The 16,687-nt window shown below is 42.1% G+C and overlaps 1 protein-coding gene across 5 annotated transcripts in view; it reads left to right on the top strand.

Annotated features, from left to right (window-relative positions):
- LOC139278583 (copine-8) overlaps positions 1-16,687 on the top strand; it is a 435,806-nt gene that overhangs the window by 323,799 nt on the left and 95,320 nt on the right. For all 5 annotated transcript variants that reach the window (XM_070897510.1, XM_070897511.1, XM_070897512.1 and 2 more), the window contains one exon: positions 15,077-15,123. In XM_070897510.1, coding sequence (XP_070753611.1) covers positions 15,077-15,123 — 47 coding nt within the window. The remainder of the gene's footprint in view (positions 1-15,076; positions 15,124-16,687) is intronic.

Raw genomic sequence — 16,687 nt, forward strand, 5'->3', positions numbered from 1 at the left:
GAGTGCCTCTCCAACCTGTGAGGCCTCCTTAAACACCTGTGCTCCCAAGAGATTATGGGATCCCTTGGGACTCCAGGGGACGAGCCCTCTGGTGGCTGTACAGAGTAAATACAAATCCACATAAACAACAGACATACCTGGGCAGTTTTCCACATTGTCAGATAGATGCTAGTGTTGTAGCTGTACTGGAACAGCGTGGCTAAAGGTGCGACTAGTTCTGGAGTACAAACCTTCAGAACAACAGCCGGGATGTTGTCGGTGCCCATTGCCTTTGCTGTATCCAGTGCGCTCAGTCATCTCTTGATATCACGGGTGTGAATCAAATTGGTTGAAAACTGGCTTCTGTGATGATTGGGATCTCAGGAGGAGACCGATATGGATCATCCACTCGGCACTTGTGGCTGAAGATCGTTGCAAACGCTTCAGCCTTGTCTTTTGCATTTGTGTGCTGGGATCTGCCATCATTGAGGATGGGGATATTCATGGAACCTCCTCCTCCCGTTAGTTGTTTAATTGTTCACCACCATTCACGACTGGATGTAGCAGGACTCCAGAGCTTTGATCTGATCTGTTGATTGTGGGATCGTTTAGCTCTGTTTATAGCATGCTGCTTCCGCTGTTTAGCATGCACGTATTCCTGTGTTATAGCTTCCCCAGGTTGGTACCTAATTTTTGGGTATGCCTGGTGCTGCTCCTGGCATGCATATTATTAACATCATATTAATGATTAATCTCTAATTTAATGTTTTATGTCTCCTATACAAGTATATAGAAGATAGTAAGAGTAAAACTACTAACTGGTAATTTCCTCAAGATTGACTGTCTGTGTTATATAATAATATATGCATTCATTTTTGGCACTTTAATCACAATGAAATGTCTCAAAGCAATTCATGCAATGAATTAATGGGGCTGGTTTTCACATGCCAACTGTCCTGATGGTATGGATCTGGTGTGTAGACGATCTTCTGGAGGGGGTGGGAAGCACACAGAGACTGGCAGCAGACCGGAGAATTGTTGTGGGTCCAGGAGGAACAGGAGTCCTTCTCTTCGCCATACAATAATGAACAAAAACATTTTTTGCCCGTTTTATTTGGAATGGCCATGTCGCAGTCCCATTGGGCTATGAATATCGCATAGGGGTCCGACATAGGAGCTGGCCAAACTGCTGTCCTCCTAGAGCAGCGAGCTGCCTCAGAGCGCCTGATGAGTGTTTGCGGACAGGGCCGGAACACTGAACAGGTTTTGGCTTCTTGCTGCTGCCCTTGGGATGGGGGTGGGGGGGTTGGTGTGGGACATGCGGGGTGGGGGTGAGGGGGCAGAACATGCGGGAGGGGGAAGACACGAGGGGGCGGCGGGGGGGCACATGTGGAGGGGGGATGGGGGACATGTGGGGGGGCACATGCGGTGGGGTGGGTGGGGGTCATGGGGGGGGGGCTGGGGGACATGGTGGGGAGGGGCTGGGGGACATGCGGGGGGGGGGGGGGTGGAGGTGCCGGGGACGGCCGCACACCCGATCACCGCAGCAATTCAAAGTAGGCCCCTGTTACCTGTGATGGTCCCGATCTTGCGTGAGTACTGCTTGTATCATTTGTGTATAGTAAAAACATGTAGTGATAGTTTTAAATACAAGGGGTGATTCCCTGTTTGGACACTGCCGGTAAGGAGTGGTACTTGCAGGAATTGCTGAGTGAGATATCACACTCACAGAGCCTGAAACTCGAGGGCTGTTACCTGTGATTTCCCTCCAGTGCTTTCTGCGAACACTAATCCTTGGTTGGATAGGGAAGTCAGCCCTATAATTACTCCTGTTCTGCTGATGATATTCTTTTTTTATGAGCTTTAGAGATACTCTGTGCTTTGATACTGCTTATCAGATTATGCAAGCTCCCATTTAACTTTCATGAGTGAATTGTCATAAATCATTAAACATTCTTAGATGCTGATGGATCTGTTGAGTATTTCCAGCATTTTCTTTTAATGGAGTAGATCTTGCATTCATGTGTGCCAGATGTGAAGGCACAATACAGGTGCAAGAGCACTGGAAAATTGGACATGGTGTCCTTAGGCATGTTTTGCAGCCAGTTCCTCCTTCATGTGATTTTCTGGCCAGCTGGATTTTGTGTGCTAAAGTGCTCATATAAATTAGCATCTTACCCAGGACTCATCTTCATACAGTGCGAATATATTTCAAGAATTCCCGGGCGTACCTGATTCACAGACCCAATTTTCCACCCACTCCGTCGACAAGGAATAATGTGCCAATGAATAGTGCACTCCTCTGAATTCCCAAAATGTGTAAAAGCTCTGCCCTGGGAGCATTAAAGGCTTATTTCTACTGGTGCCTCCTTAAAGCCCCAGAATGCAGGCAACGGTATTGAAATACAAACCTGCTCCAAGTTCCCAGTGGAGCCACTACCAAGCTGCAGCTCAGCAGTCCCACTGATCTGTGTGAGAACAGACTTTCAGACATTTGTGGTGCGACAGAAGCCCTTATCCATTTGGTTTGAATTCTCTTTCTCGGATCCAAAGTGGATGAACTCATACTTCCCCACATTGAATTCCATTGGCCACAGTTTTGTCCACACACTCAATCTGTCTCTGTCCATTTGTAACTTCCTGCTCCCATCCATCCAATTTACTGTGCCTCCGAACTTAGTGTCATCTGCAAACTTGGATATACAACTCCCTATTCCTTCATCCGTTATTAATATATCTGGAGAAAAGCTGAGGCACCAGTACAAATCCCTGGGGAACACCACTTGTCACATTTTGCCAATCAGAATAAACCCTTTATCCCTGCTCTCTCTATCCTGCCTCCCAACCAATTACCAACCCATATCACAAGGTTACCTCAAATGCTTATGTTTGCTAATAAGCTCTTGTGCAGAATCTTATCAAATGCCTTCTAGAAATACATATCGACAACATCCATAGATACTTCCCTATCCACTATGCTAGTGACCTCTTCAAATAAAATTCAACTTTTTAGTCAGACATGACCAATCCTTCACACATCCATGCTGACTCTCTTTTGCCAGCTGGTACTTTTACACACACTCAGTCACTCTGTCTCTGATAATAGATTCCAGCAATTTCTGCACAATTGATGTTCAGCTGACACGTCTGTAGTTACCTGATTTCTTTTACCCTCCTTTCTTAAATGATGGAGTGACACTTGCAATTTTCCAACATAAAAGGCACAATTCCTGAATCTGGAGAGCTTTGGAAAATGATGAATGCATTTGCATTTTCCTCACCTATTTCTTTTAACACTTTTGGGTAGAGACCATCAGGTCCTGGGGAGTTGTCTGTATTAAGTCCCATTATTTTTTCTCTCACCTTTTCTTTAACTTATATTAAATACACTGTTCATCCCCTTGACCTATTTTAGGTTTCCTTGTACCATTGATATTTTGGTCTTGTTGCCCACTGTGAAAATGCATACAAAGTACTCGTTTAACAAGTTTGCCATTTTCTTAATTATCCATTATAGTCACACCTGCATCCATCTTCAATGGACCCATATTCCCCATTACCACTCTCATCCTCTGAGTCAGAAAACCTTTAGCCTTGATATCGTTGCCAGTTTTGTTTCATATTCCTTTTATTAATTCCCTTATTGCCGGCGGCCGTTCCTTTGGTGCCATCTGGTGGCCTCCCGCCTCCTGGCATTGCGCTCCTTCCCGCCAGCTAGCTGACGCTTCCCACCGGTTTTGGGCAGGCAATTGACCGGGGCTTGTAGATGAGGTCTAGGAGTTTAAATTGGCTGGGCCTCATGCTGCGGAGCTCGTAGGGCTTGATGCTCGTCTAGCTCCCCCCCGGCACCTGATTCCTGCTCCTGGTTAAAATCAGGATTCGGAGATCAGTTGAACAGCAGAGGCTGTGAAGAGAGCGATACTGGGCAGTAGGTTAGGTTGCAGAGAGACTATGCTTTTAATTGTTAGACAACCCACCAGAGTGGGCTCGTGTATGCATGTTCTTTATTCTTGTAATAACATGTGAGCAGAAGTCATACTGATAGCACCAAGTGTCTCTCATCATACTCTCTGCTCTGTCTGTTTTGCCTACTGTGGAATAAAGCAGGTTCTGAATTGAACTGAATGTTGTCTCGCCAATTGTAAACTTCGTCTGCCTTTTGAGAGATTGAAGCATTACAGGTGCATAAGACATGGAGACGCCGTCCTGGACACAAGGGAGTTTAATTGTTACATACCTGAGTACTGATAACATGTTAGTAGGTAGAGGGCAGTGGGAGCCAACCCCTGTAAAAAGCAGGTGATCAGACTGATTAAATCCGAGTAGATATCTGCAGCAAATCCAAATTTGTAGTACTCATCAGGCACTCCATAATACGAGGCAGCTGTGCCTGAAACACTGCCGTGCTACAAGCACCATGGATCGCACTATCTGACCCAATATTTAAAACTGCCATCTCTTTGTCAGTGCAAAACTTCTTTTTCCCACTGTTGTGCTCCGAAAGGTTAGTCATATCTGCACCAGATCAAATAGGCAGAGTCTAAAGCTGGTTAAAAGAACAATTTAGAACAAATAGCAGGAAAAACTTTGTGTAAGAAGTTGTCAACACCTGGAATGATATTCTGGGTCGGGTAGTGGAGCCAAGAGCCTCACGGGTTCAATGTAAAGTTGACGTAAAAGGGCTGTGAAGTTTTAAGTTGTCGTTTTTTTTATCTGGGTGGATTAGAAAATTTCTTAAATGGTGTTCCTCATTTTTATACATCCTGTGATCTATCTACACTCATACTGAACAGCAATACTACTGGCAATGCAAATGTATGGCTTAACTACTCAAACAAGTCAGAACAGATCCTGGAAACCCTGGGGCCGAAATTCAGGGTCTCAAAGAGACCTGTTCATGCCCGTTTGCGGCGACCATTCTTAAAAATCGAATGGCCTGCCGCTTTGGGATCAATTGGCCGTTCTGACCTAAATTCAGGTGGGGGATTTTTCGGCCTGAACCTGATCCCGCCCAATTCTTATGACTGCCGAAAGTGAGTCATCAGGGGTTGCACTGCCAATTTTATTAAACAAAAATACTTACTTTCCGATAATCAGCAACTAGGCCCACTGCCTGGATCAGGGCCTCCAAAGCCTGGGCCCTGATCTGTGTTCGCAAATGTCATTTAGCCTAACATCAGTGGTTGGGAAAATGTTGGAATCCATTATTAAAGAAGCAGTAGCAGGACATTTAGAAAAGCATAATTCAGTCAGACAGAGTCAGCATGGAATTATGAAAGGGAAATCATGTTTGACACATTTGCTGGGATTCTTTGAGGATGTAACAAACTGGGTAGATAAAGGGCAACCAGTGGATGTGGTGTATTTGGACTTCCAGAAGGCATTTGACAAGGTGCCACGTAAAAGGTTACTGCACAAGATAACATTTCACGGGGTTGGGGGTAATATATTAGTCAGCCAATTCTCTATCCATGCTAACAGAAAACAGAGAGTTGGGATAAATGGTTGGCAATCAGTAACTAGTGGGGTGCCGCAGGGATTGGTGCTGGGACCCCAACTATTTACAATCTATAGTAATGACTTGGAAGAAGGGACTGAGTGTAACGTAGCCAAGTTTGCTGATGTTACAAAGATGAGAGGAAAAGCAATGTGTGAGGAGGACACAAAAAATCTGCAAAAGGATATAGACAGGCTAAGTGAGTGGGCAAAAATTTGGCAGGTGGAGTATAATGTTGGAAAGTGTGAGGTTATGCACTTTGGCAGAAAAAATCAAAGAGCCGGTTATTATTTAAATGGAGAAAGATTGCAAAGTGCTGCAGTACAGCAGGACCTGGGGGTACTTGTGCATGAAACACAAAAGGTTAGTATGCAGGTACAACAAGTGATCAGGAAGGCCAATGGAATCTTGGCCTTTATTGCAAAGGGGATGGAGTATAAAAAGCAGGGAAAATTTGCTACAGTTATACAGGGTATTGGTGAGGCCACACCTGGAATATTGCATCCAGTTTTGGTTTCCATATTTAAGAAAGGATATACTTGCTTTGGAGGCAGTTCAGAGAACGTTCACTAGCTTGATTCCGGAGATGAAGGGTTAACTTACGAGGAAAGGTTGAGTAGGTTAGGCCTCTACTCATTGGAATTCAGAAGAATGAGAGGTGATGTTATCGAAACGTTTAAGATTATGAGGGGGCTTGACAAAGTTGATGCAGAGAGGATGTTTCCACTGATGGGGGAGACTAAACATATAATAGAAACATAGAAAATAAGTGCAGGAGTAGGCCATTCGGCCCTTCGAGCCTGCACCACCATTCAATAAGATCATAGCTGATCATTCCCTCAGTACTCCTTTCCTGCTTTCTCTCCATACCCCTTGATCCCCTTAGCTGTAATGGCCATATCTAATTCCCTCTTGAATATATCCAATGAATTGGCATCAACAACTCTCTGCGACAGGGAATTCCACAGGTTAACAACTCTCTGAGTGAAGAAGTTTCTCCTCATCCCAGTCCTAAATGGCCTACCCCTTATCCTAAGACTGTGTCCCCTGGTTCTGGACTTCCCCAACATCGGGAACATTCAACCCGCACCTAACCTATCCCGTCCCGTCAGAATCTTATATGTTTCTAGGAGATCCCCTCTCATCCTTCTAAACTCCAATGTATAAAGGCCCAGTTGATCAAATCTCTCCTCATATGTCAGTCCAGCCATCCCGGAAATCAGTCTGGTGAACCTTCGCTGCACTCCCTCAATTGCAAGAACGTCCTTCCTCAGATTAGGAGACCAAAACTGAACACAATATTCCAGGTGAGGCCTCACCAAGGCCCTGTACGACTGCAGTAAGACCTCCCTGCTCCTCTACTCAAATCCCCTAGTTATGAAGGCCAACATACCATTTATCTTCTTCACCGCCTGCTGTACCTGCATGCCAACTTTCAATGACTGATGAACCATGACACCCAGGTCTCGTTGCACCTCCCCTAGAACTAGGGGGCATAATCTTAGAATAAGGGGCTGCCCATTTAAAACTGAGATGAGGAGAACTTTCTTCTCTGAGGATTGCAAATCTGTGGAATTCGCTGCCTCAGAGCTGTGGGTCATTGAATATATTTAAGACAGAGATAGACAGTTTCTTAACCGATAAGAGAATAAGGGGTTATAGGGAGCGGGCAGGGAAGTGGACCCGAATCCATGATCGGATCAGCCATGATCATATTAAATGGCGGAGCAGGCTCGAGGGGCTGTATGGCCTGCTCCTTAAGTTCATATATTCTAACATCCGTCGATCCCCCGCCACGCAGAGCCCCTAACAAGTTTTTCTGTTGGTGCAGAGTGAATGCGGCTCGGCAGCGTGGCGGCCCTTAAAGGGGAGGGCCCACTGCCGCGGCCGCAATGGAAACATTTTTGCTGGCCGACTTCCCGATTGGCCGGCAAAATATTGCCCCCTCTTGGGTGCCAGTCCTCTGGCCCGGCCGAAACCCTCCCTGGTGGCCCAGTGGACCAAAGATTTAAAATAACAGAATCTCTCCCCTTTAATGGAGGGGAGAGAGCATGGTGACACACACGTGCTGTGATGTCACCACAACTCCACCGCTGATTGACAGCGGCAGAGCTCCTTTCCAACCGATTTTCAGCCACTCAGCCTGGCTTTAAGTCTATGGCCCGCCCCAATTACAAGTCATTTCAAAGTCCGAATAATGGCTCTTCCGACCGCATCTGAGCTCCCAGCAGCAAGTACAACTCCAAAGATCATAGGTGCGCCAGCTTTCTGGTGCACCTGAATTTCGGCCCCCTATTTTCTCCACTTTACTGTCACGTGGATCATTCTACCCCCCCTCCCAAAACAAAAGTTTAATCTGCTTAAATTTAACAATTCTATAGTTCAAATATTTTCAAAACAAATAATGGAATAAAAAAAAAATCTACTTTATTGACTTTTGGAGTAGAATATTCAACAAACTGTGTTTGAATGTGTTGATCTTTAAGTGTGTAATGGGGATCTAGACACCAACACATTTAGCACTGCTGGGATGCTTCAGAGGAGTCATTATTGGAATTGAAAGATAAAAAGCTTTTAAGGTTTTATGACAAATATTGATGTTGCTTGAACTTTGAAATTGCTGCAAGTTGAACGTTCATGGTCGTTGTGCCACTGACATATTTGCCCCCTGGACCACATCAGAGAAGACAGGGGATACAATGTGAGGTTCCGCCGACACTTTTCAGTTTATTGGAGAATGAATGTGATTGAACATCTTTCACATTTCATGATTTAAAAATCTATTTGATTTTCTGACATTATCTGCTCTTTTGTTCCTTCTTCTATTATGACCTATGAGCCGGTCCTAATAACTCTTGTGGGAATTTGGCTGTGTCCATGACATTTTCACGCTTGCCTGCCAGGTAACTTTAAGGAACTTGGGCATAATGCTAAAATCCCGTGCAGTTTTAGCACAAGTAGGCCAGTAACCACAGAGCAATGGAAGGCAGTAACAAAGCAAATACAAGTTTCTGAACATTAAGAAATCCTTTTTTCTCCTAACGATACAGGGCTATGGAGAGCGAGTAAGGTAATGGGATTATTTTTGGATTGCTTTATTGAAGAGCTAGCATAGACTGGGCATGAAACTGGTCGATGACAGTAGTGCAGAGCGCACCGATAGCCAATCAGCAGCCCGTTATACATCTCTCCAGACTTTCTTTTCCATTGAAGCCAGTCGGGCTGCTGATTCACACTCAGCTTGTTTTATGTTACTGATGCAGACCAATTTCACTGCCCATTGAGCCAAAAAACATCCTGTGCTGGTTTTAGGAATTTCTATTGTTTTCCGTGGGAATTCAACAGGCAGTTTGACCGATTATTTTCAGATGTTTTATGTAACTGTTTTCTTACAAATGTTATCCCACTTTCAGGTCCACTTGGATTTCATGGCTTGGATTTTTCACTTTTATGCGATCTTTGTCAGCGAGTCTGCCTGGGTGGGGATGCAGAGAATGGCTGCAGGTGGCTCTGGAAACTGCTGCAACATAGCATGACCCATGTTCTCTGCGAATACGTGAAAAACTTTTTTTAAAGTTGCCTTAGTACATGCAATCAATTGGCCTGCAATCAATTGCATAGGCTTTCCAGGTTTTTACAGTTTAAATACCAACCTCACCCCCTTACCCAGTGTTGCTATTGCACAAATAATAGAAAATACATTGGATGATGTATTTTTGTTATTTACACACCATTACAATATGCCAGCCCTTGCATGAGTTGATGTATTGTACATTTCCTGCAGTTCTGGCGGAATATTCTGGAAGCAGCGGGGTAGAGCGGATTTTACCACCCCAGTCTGCTCAAGTTACACCAGTGAGCAGTTCTTAAACTACCTGTAGTAGAAAATCTGGGCTCATGGCTATAAATCCTAAAATGCCTTTAGTTCAGTATATTAAATAATTTCACCGTGTAATGCCTTCTGGCATGTTTTATACCCATTAAATACAAGGGATAAACTTGCACACTCCTATAACTTCGAAGTGTTTTTTTTAAACTGAAAAGTCACTACAAGAAACAAGGATCTAGATTTTGTGGTCCCAGATTTTATAGTACATGTGGCAGTCTGCTGGATTCCCTTTTAATAATTGTTCAAAGAGATTTGACATTTTCCCCTCCAGACAGCTTAAATAGCAGTTTTTTTAATCAATCTAAGCCATTTGAAATTATTATAGAAATTTTCAGTCTTTAAACCTTTGATGAACATTTCAGTATTGGTCATTAAACTGAGCAGTTAGTAACGATTGAAGTGTTACTCTTGGCACTTACTGCCAAACATAAACATTTCCCAATAAAGTCCAGGGGTTCAAAGCTATGTTATATTTTGCATAAATGTCAGTTGTAATCTCAGAAAATAGCAATCAAGTGATTGTTAGATATTGCAATTTAAGCGTAGCTTTTTAATATTTCGAAAGTGTTTTTTTTTATTATTGAACTATTTCACAAAGGTCTTCAATAATATTGTACTTCAAAATGTCAACTAAATACCAGATTGTTTAATTTTATTAGTTCCTAGAAGTCAGGTAGAGGATCCTTACATATCAAGTGCTTCCTCAGAAAAATTAATGATACAGTTCATTGTAGGTATCTGCTGCAATCAGTCATGCCTAATGAGCTGGGCTTTTACATTTCCAGCTTTATTGCATTACAGACACATCTGTAGTGTCCTGTGTCTAATATTGACTAATTAAAAAGTGAAACTAACGTGCTTGATTTTTTTAAAGCAGTTTCATGCTTTAAGTGATACGACAACTTCAAACCTGAAGATAAATTCTCCACATTGGAGCCTTGCTCATTGGGACACTGATCAGAAAGTCACATGGGCAGTCACATGATCATGAGATAATTACAGAGGAGGAAGGCCATTCAGCCCTATTTGATTCATCAATTCAGAGAGAGCCAAGCACCACTCCTTTGTAGCATCCAACTGATTCCATGATTTTTTACTGTTACTCTATAAGAACATAAGAAACAGGAGCAGGAGTAGACCACTTGGCCCCTCGAGCCTGATCAGCCTTTCAATAAGATCATGGCTGATCTGATCATGGACGCAGCTCCACTTCCCTGCCCTCTCCCCATAACCCTTTACTCCCTTATCGTTCAAAAATCTGTCTATCTCCACCTTAAATATATTCAATGACCCAGCCTCCACAGCTCTCTGGGGCAGAGAATTCCAACACTCAGAGAGAAGAAATTCCTCCTCATCTTAGTTTTAAATGGGCGACCCCTTATTCTGAAATTATGCCCCCTAGTTCTAGATTTCCCCCATGAGGGGAAACAACCTTTCTGCATCTATCCTGTCAAATCCCCTCAGAATCTTATATGTTTCACCTCTCATTTTTCTAAACTTCAAGGAGTATAGGCCCAACCTACTCAACCTTTCATCATAAGTCAACTCCTTCATCTCAGGAATCAACCTGGTGAATCTTCTCTGAACAGCCTCCAATGCAAGTATATCATTCCTTAAATAAGGAGATCAAAACTGTACGCAGTATTCCAGGTGTGGCCTCACTTGTAGCAGCACTTCTCTGCTTTTATACTCCATCCCCCTTGCAATAAAGGCCAACATTCCATTTGCCTTCCTGAATACTTGTTTGCCTGCATACTAACTTTTTCATGCACAAAGACCCCCGGTCCCTCTGTACTGCAGCAATTTGTAATTTCTCTCCATTTAAATAATAATTTGCTTTTTTATTTTTTCTGGCAAAGTGGATAACCTCACATTTTCCCACATTATACTCCATCTGCCATATTTTTGCTCACTCACTTAGCCTGTCTATATCCCTTTGTAGATTTTTTGTATCCTCCTCACAACTTGCTTTCCCACCCATCTTTGTATCTTCAGCAAACTTGGCTACATTACACTCAGTCCCTTCATCCAAGTCATGAATATAGATTGTAAATAGTTGAGGCCCCAGCACCCATTCCTATGGCACCCCACTAGTTACCATTTGCCAACCAGAAAATGACCCATTTATCCCAACGCTCGGTTTTCTGTTAGTTAGCCAATCCTCTATCCATGCTAATGTATTACCCCCAAACCCATGAACTTTTACCTTGTGCAGTAACCTTTTATGTGGCACCTTATCAAATGCCTTATGGAAATCCAAATGCACCATATCCACTGGTTCCCCATATCCACCCTGCTCGTTATATCCTCAAAGAACTCCAGCAAATTTGTCAAACATGATTTCCCTTTCATAAAATCACGCTGACTCTGCTTGACTGAATTATGCTTTTCCAAATGTCCTGCCACTGCTTCCTTAATAATGGACTATCTGGAAGTGTATTCCACAGATTGATTGTTCTTTGTCTGAAGACGAATTTCCTATTTTCAGCCCTAAAATGATCTTTTACTGTTTTGAACCCATCTAGTTCTACTTCCACTATTTAATTTAAACTAACATTCTGAGTTAACTTCTTCTATACTCTTAAAAATCATATAGTTTAAGATCAAAGGCCAGTGAAGACCAAGGATTTTCAATGTGAAAAATCACTTCCATTCACTGGTATGCAAAATATTTAATGTAAATTCTGTAAGATAAGGTTCCACTTAAGATCGACCATAATTTTAGATCATGTTCGTTTAACATAAAATTTCCAGCTTTCCTTGTACAATAAGGTGAAAATCAATTCATCATGCGAAAAGTATCTTAAATACCATAACTCAAAAAACACTTCTGTTTAGTTAATATTGACAAAACCAAATGATCATTATTTTGTTTTCCCTGAAACTATTGGAAGTGGTAAAGGAACCTATGAAAACATTTGTAATTGCCAAACAATACAGTCCTCCTGTATTTTCTTTCTGGAATAAATGATTCTTCATAATTTAATTTGGCGAAGGACAGGAATGTTATCTTGTGAAGGAGTGCAGGGATGACCCACAAAGAGTAATCAACACTTGGAATAAACTTCTGGGGAAATGTTGTGGAGGCAAAATATCTTAGGATTATTTAAGAGCTACTTGGATGGGTCAGAGTAGTTTTTTCTTGCTGGATAGATGAAGTAAGATGGGCAGAATGGCCTTCCTCATCCCCAGCCTCGTCTCTACTTCCCCTTTTGCACTAAAAGCAGGGCGGTAGCAGGAACAAATCATGCAATGGAGGTGCCAAGTTCTTGCCCTTTCTGATTTCAGGTCGACCTTGATCCAGGCTGCCAGAGCTCTCACCCAGAAATGGGCAGGAGCCATCTGAAAATATGCTAATGGGGGTCACATGATACAGTTAGGGCCCTTAGTGCAATTTTTGCCTCGCCTGCCTGGTTACTGGCATTTCCTCTTCTTGCCCACCAAAATTGGGGGATACAAGTTAAGAGGCAGCCAGTTTTCGCATCCATTAAAGGAATACTCAGGTGCACGCAGGAAGCTGGATGCAGGTTTGATACTAATTTTTACTGCAGTTGCATGTGGATGTTGAGCCTTAAAGGTTTCCATATTTAATATCCTTGCTACTGTTAGCACTGTAAAAATGTTACCTTCTACCCTAAGGTGGTGCTTCCTTCCACTCCTGATGCCTCTAACCTTCCATTTTAAGGTGCTGATCACCAAATTAATGGCCCCAGGTCAGTGAGCTGCCTATTAGGGAGCACATTTGGCACTGGAGGTTTACAAACCCACATTTTAATGAGGACTCCGAAACAAAATGCTTTGGGTCATAGGAACATGGGACAGGAGTAGGCCATTCCAGCTTTCGAGCTTATTCCGCCATCCTAATGGATCATGGCTGATCTGTACCTTACGGCATTTACCTGCCTTTTCTCCATATCTCTTTATACCCTTACCTAATAAAAGCCTATCAGTCTCAGCCTTGAAAATTTCAATTGACCCAGGATCTACAGACTTTTGGGAAAGAGTTCCAGATTTCCACTACCTTTATGCGGTAAGTAACTGCACCTTGATTTCACTCCTAATTGGCCTAGCTCTAATTTTGATTCCCCCGCTGACTCTTCTGGGCAGGCACTGCACACAAACATAAGAATATAAGAAATAGGAGCAGGAGTAGGCCATTCGGCCCCTGGAGCCTGCTCCGCCGTTCAATCAGATCATGACTGATCTTCTACTTCAACTCCACTTTCCTGCATTATACTTATATCCCTTGATTCCCTTAATATCCACAAGCCTGTAAACATCATTTGTTGAGCTGGTTGTCAGGGTGGCTCCCATCTGTACTTTCTCCTTGCATTTTCTGCTAAAGAGACAACATGTGCAAATGTTACCCTACCATTGCTCAGTAGAAATATATGATGGGGTTGTGTTATAAATGGGACTCACATAACACTCTGGAGTGAAGTCCATACTTTCTGAATCAGTTTATTAGGTTTAAAACCCAAATACCTTGGAACATTTGGATTTAAAAACCTTTTATTTTGAGCTGCACTCTATCCCATAGGAAATGGATACTTGTTTCAAGAGAATTGCTTAACTGTTGTCATACTTCTCTACTTCTAAAGGAATTAGGTCATCATCACCTCTCAGTACATAATATATATGTGTATACATAATATATTGATTTCAGTATGTTATTTCACAGATTATTCATAGGAATTAGAACCTGTTGTAATTTACATGCATGTCTGTACTTTATAGAAATTTAAAAAAAAACATAATACTTGGCAACAATCATGGAGCTGACCAGCAAACAAACCTGTCCAGACATACAGAACAATATTAAAACTGGTTCTTTGAAAATCTACAAGTTTTCTTGATCCCTATTGAAATAAATTCTTAGAAAAAATTAGAAGTGTCTTTACTAGAATAAAAATGAATCCCTTGATATCACGCCATCAATAGACCAGGCACCAAATGAAGATATGGGTATACTGTTTGAGCAAATGTTGAAAGTATAGACACATTATATGGCAGCAATTGTGAAGCAGAATAGATTGCTATACATATAGGCAGATTTGGAAGAAGGTAGAGTAGGGAGCCACACAAAAACTCCACAAAACATTAGTACGGTGACAGTTGAATTCTTGGGCTAGTTTTCTAATTGGGCTTCCTGTCAGCCGTTATTTGGGTAGTCTGCTTTTACCACCCACCCAGCTACTATCATGTCAACAGTAAGCTTCATTTACATAGTGTGTGCAAACTCCTGGTCCATAATGAGCTTGATATTGGGAGCTCGCTGGAGAGAGTTCTGGTAGAGAATATTTACAAAGTGAATTGGTGCGACTGAGTGATGTAGAGTAAGTTTTGTGCTCCATTCTATTTAATATTAAATTGCAGTATTGAAATCGATGCAGCTTTGTTATGATTAGCTTTGTCTCCAAATGATTTTATTTTTCTTTACACATTTTGTTTCATTCTTGTTACATAAACTGCACAATTTGAGCAAATAATTTTAATTCCTATTATAAATTCCTGTGCCACAATTAGAATGGACACTGCCAATATAAACTTGTCACACTGTAATTACAGCTCCTGCCAGTGGTGGTGCTGCACCAGTTTTATTCTAAATGTGGAATTAGGAATTTATAATGCACAAGGTTGCTAGCACATGCACATAGATGTAAGACTGTTAATATATTATACGTTAAACGCGGCTTGCTTTTGTCTTTTAGGACACAAATCAATTTCACAGTGGCCATTGATTTTACTGCATCAAACGGTAAGTAGAATGATTCTACATATTCAAATTGAACTATTTTTCACAATCAGTTCATTATCAAACAGATTTGAACAAAGCTTCAATAATCAGAAATGTCATTTGTCTTTTATCTATCACAAAGGACTATTGTGGATAACATTCATTGACAACAATTTATATAATTAGCAAAGTATGATACAAATTAAACAATATTTCATAAAATTATATGAGCAATTTGGTATCGAGTTTCTTTTTGCTTTTGCTGTTGGCTACCACAAAAGACAACTTTCCAATATGCCAACCACTGGGGTAATGAGATTTTTCAGTTTGAAGCCAGCTAATCTTTTAAATATCCCCCATTGGAATAAATACATAACAGCCTACCAGCCTGAGTACAAATTATCACCTAGTCAATAGCACTTAAAACACAATGTGGTGGAGGAGAGAGGTAATGAGCAACTTAGAAAAAAAAGGTTTAAGACTTTTGTAATTTGGGCTGGTTGCTGATCTGGGGGTGGGGCGGGTGTGGAGTGGGGGGGTCCAATCTTTGATCCCAGGAGGACTGATTGCGGGAATGGATGTTTGGCATGGTTGGGGGTTCGCGGGGGTGGGGTGGGGTGGGGGGGCTGTTCTTGAGCATCCCTGATTAGAACTTTTCAATCATCGGTGATCGTGCTTTCAGCTGTCTGGGCCCTAAGCTCTGAAACTCCCTCCCTAAACCTCTCCGCCTCTCTACCTCTCTTTCCTCCTTTAAGAAGCTCCTTAAAACCTACCTCTTTGTCCAAGCTTTTGTTCATCTGCCGTAATTTCTTCTTATGTGGCTCGGTGTCAAATTTATTTGTTTTGTCTTATAATACTCCTGTGAAGCGCCTTGGAATGTTTTACTGCGTTAAAGGCGCTATATAAATACACGTCGTTGTTGTTGTTGTTGTTGATGACGGGCAGAGAAACAGTTAAGCTTGGGGACAGGACTCAATAAAATTAAGTAAAATAACAGTAATGAAGAAAATAATGGCACTAAAGAGTGACAAATCCCCAGGACTAGATGATTTCCATCCCAGGGTTTAAAGGAAGTAGGTGAGCACATTGCAGATGCCCTAACTATAATCTTCCAAAGCTCTTGTGATTCAGGAATTGTTCCTTTAGATTAGGAAGTTGCGCATGTCACTCTGCTATTTAAGAATGGAGAGAGGGGGAAACCAAGGAATTATAGATCAGTTAGCCTAACATTTGTTGTCGGGAAATTACTAGAATCAATAATTAAGGACAGGGTGACTGAACACCTTGAAATTTTTCAGTTGATCAGAGACAGCCAGCATGGATTTGTGAACGATAGGTCATGCCTGATAAACCTGATTGAATTTTTTGAAGTGGTGACTAAAGTAGTGAACAGGGGAATATCTATGGATGTTATTTATATGGATTTTCAGAAGGCATTTGATAAAGTCCCAAATAAGAGACTATTAACAACTACGGTAGAAGCTGATGGAAGTGAGGGCAAATTATTGATGTGGTTAGGAAATTGGCTGAGTGGCAGGCATCAGAGAGTAGGGATAATGGACAGGTACTCAAATTGGCAGGATGT

The sequence above is a fragment of the Pristiophorus japonicus genome, chromosome 13, assembly GCF_044704955.1.
Source record: "Pristiophorus japonicus isolate sPriJap1 chromosome 13, sPriJap1.hap1, whole genome shotgun sequence".
NCBI lineage: Eukaryota > Metazoa > Chordata > Chondrichthyes > Pristiophoridae > Pristiophorus > Pristiophorus japonicus.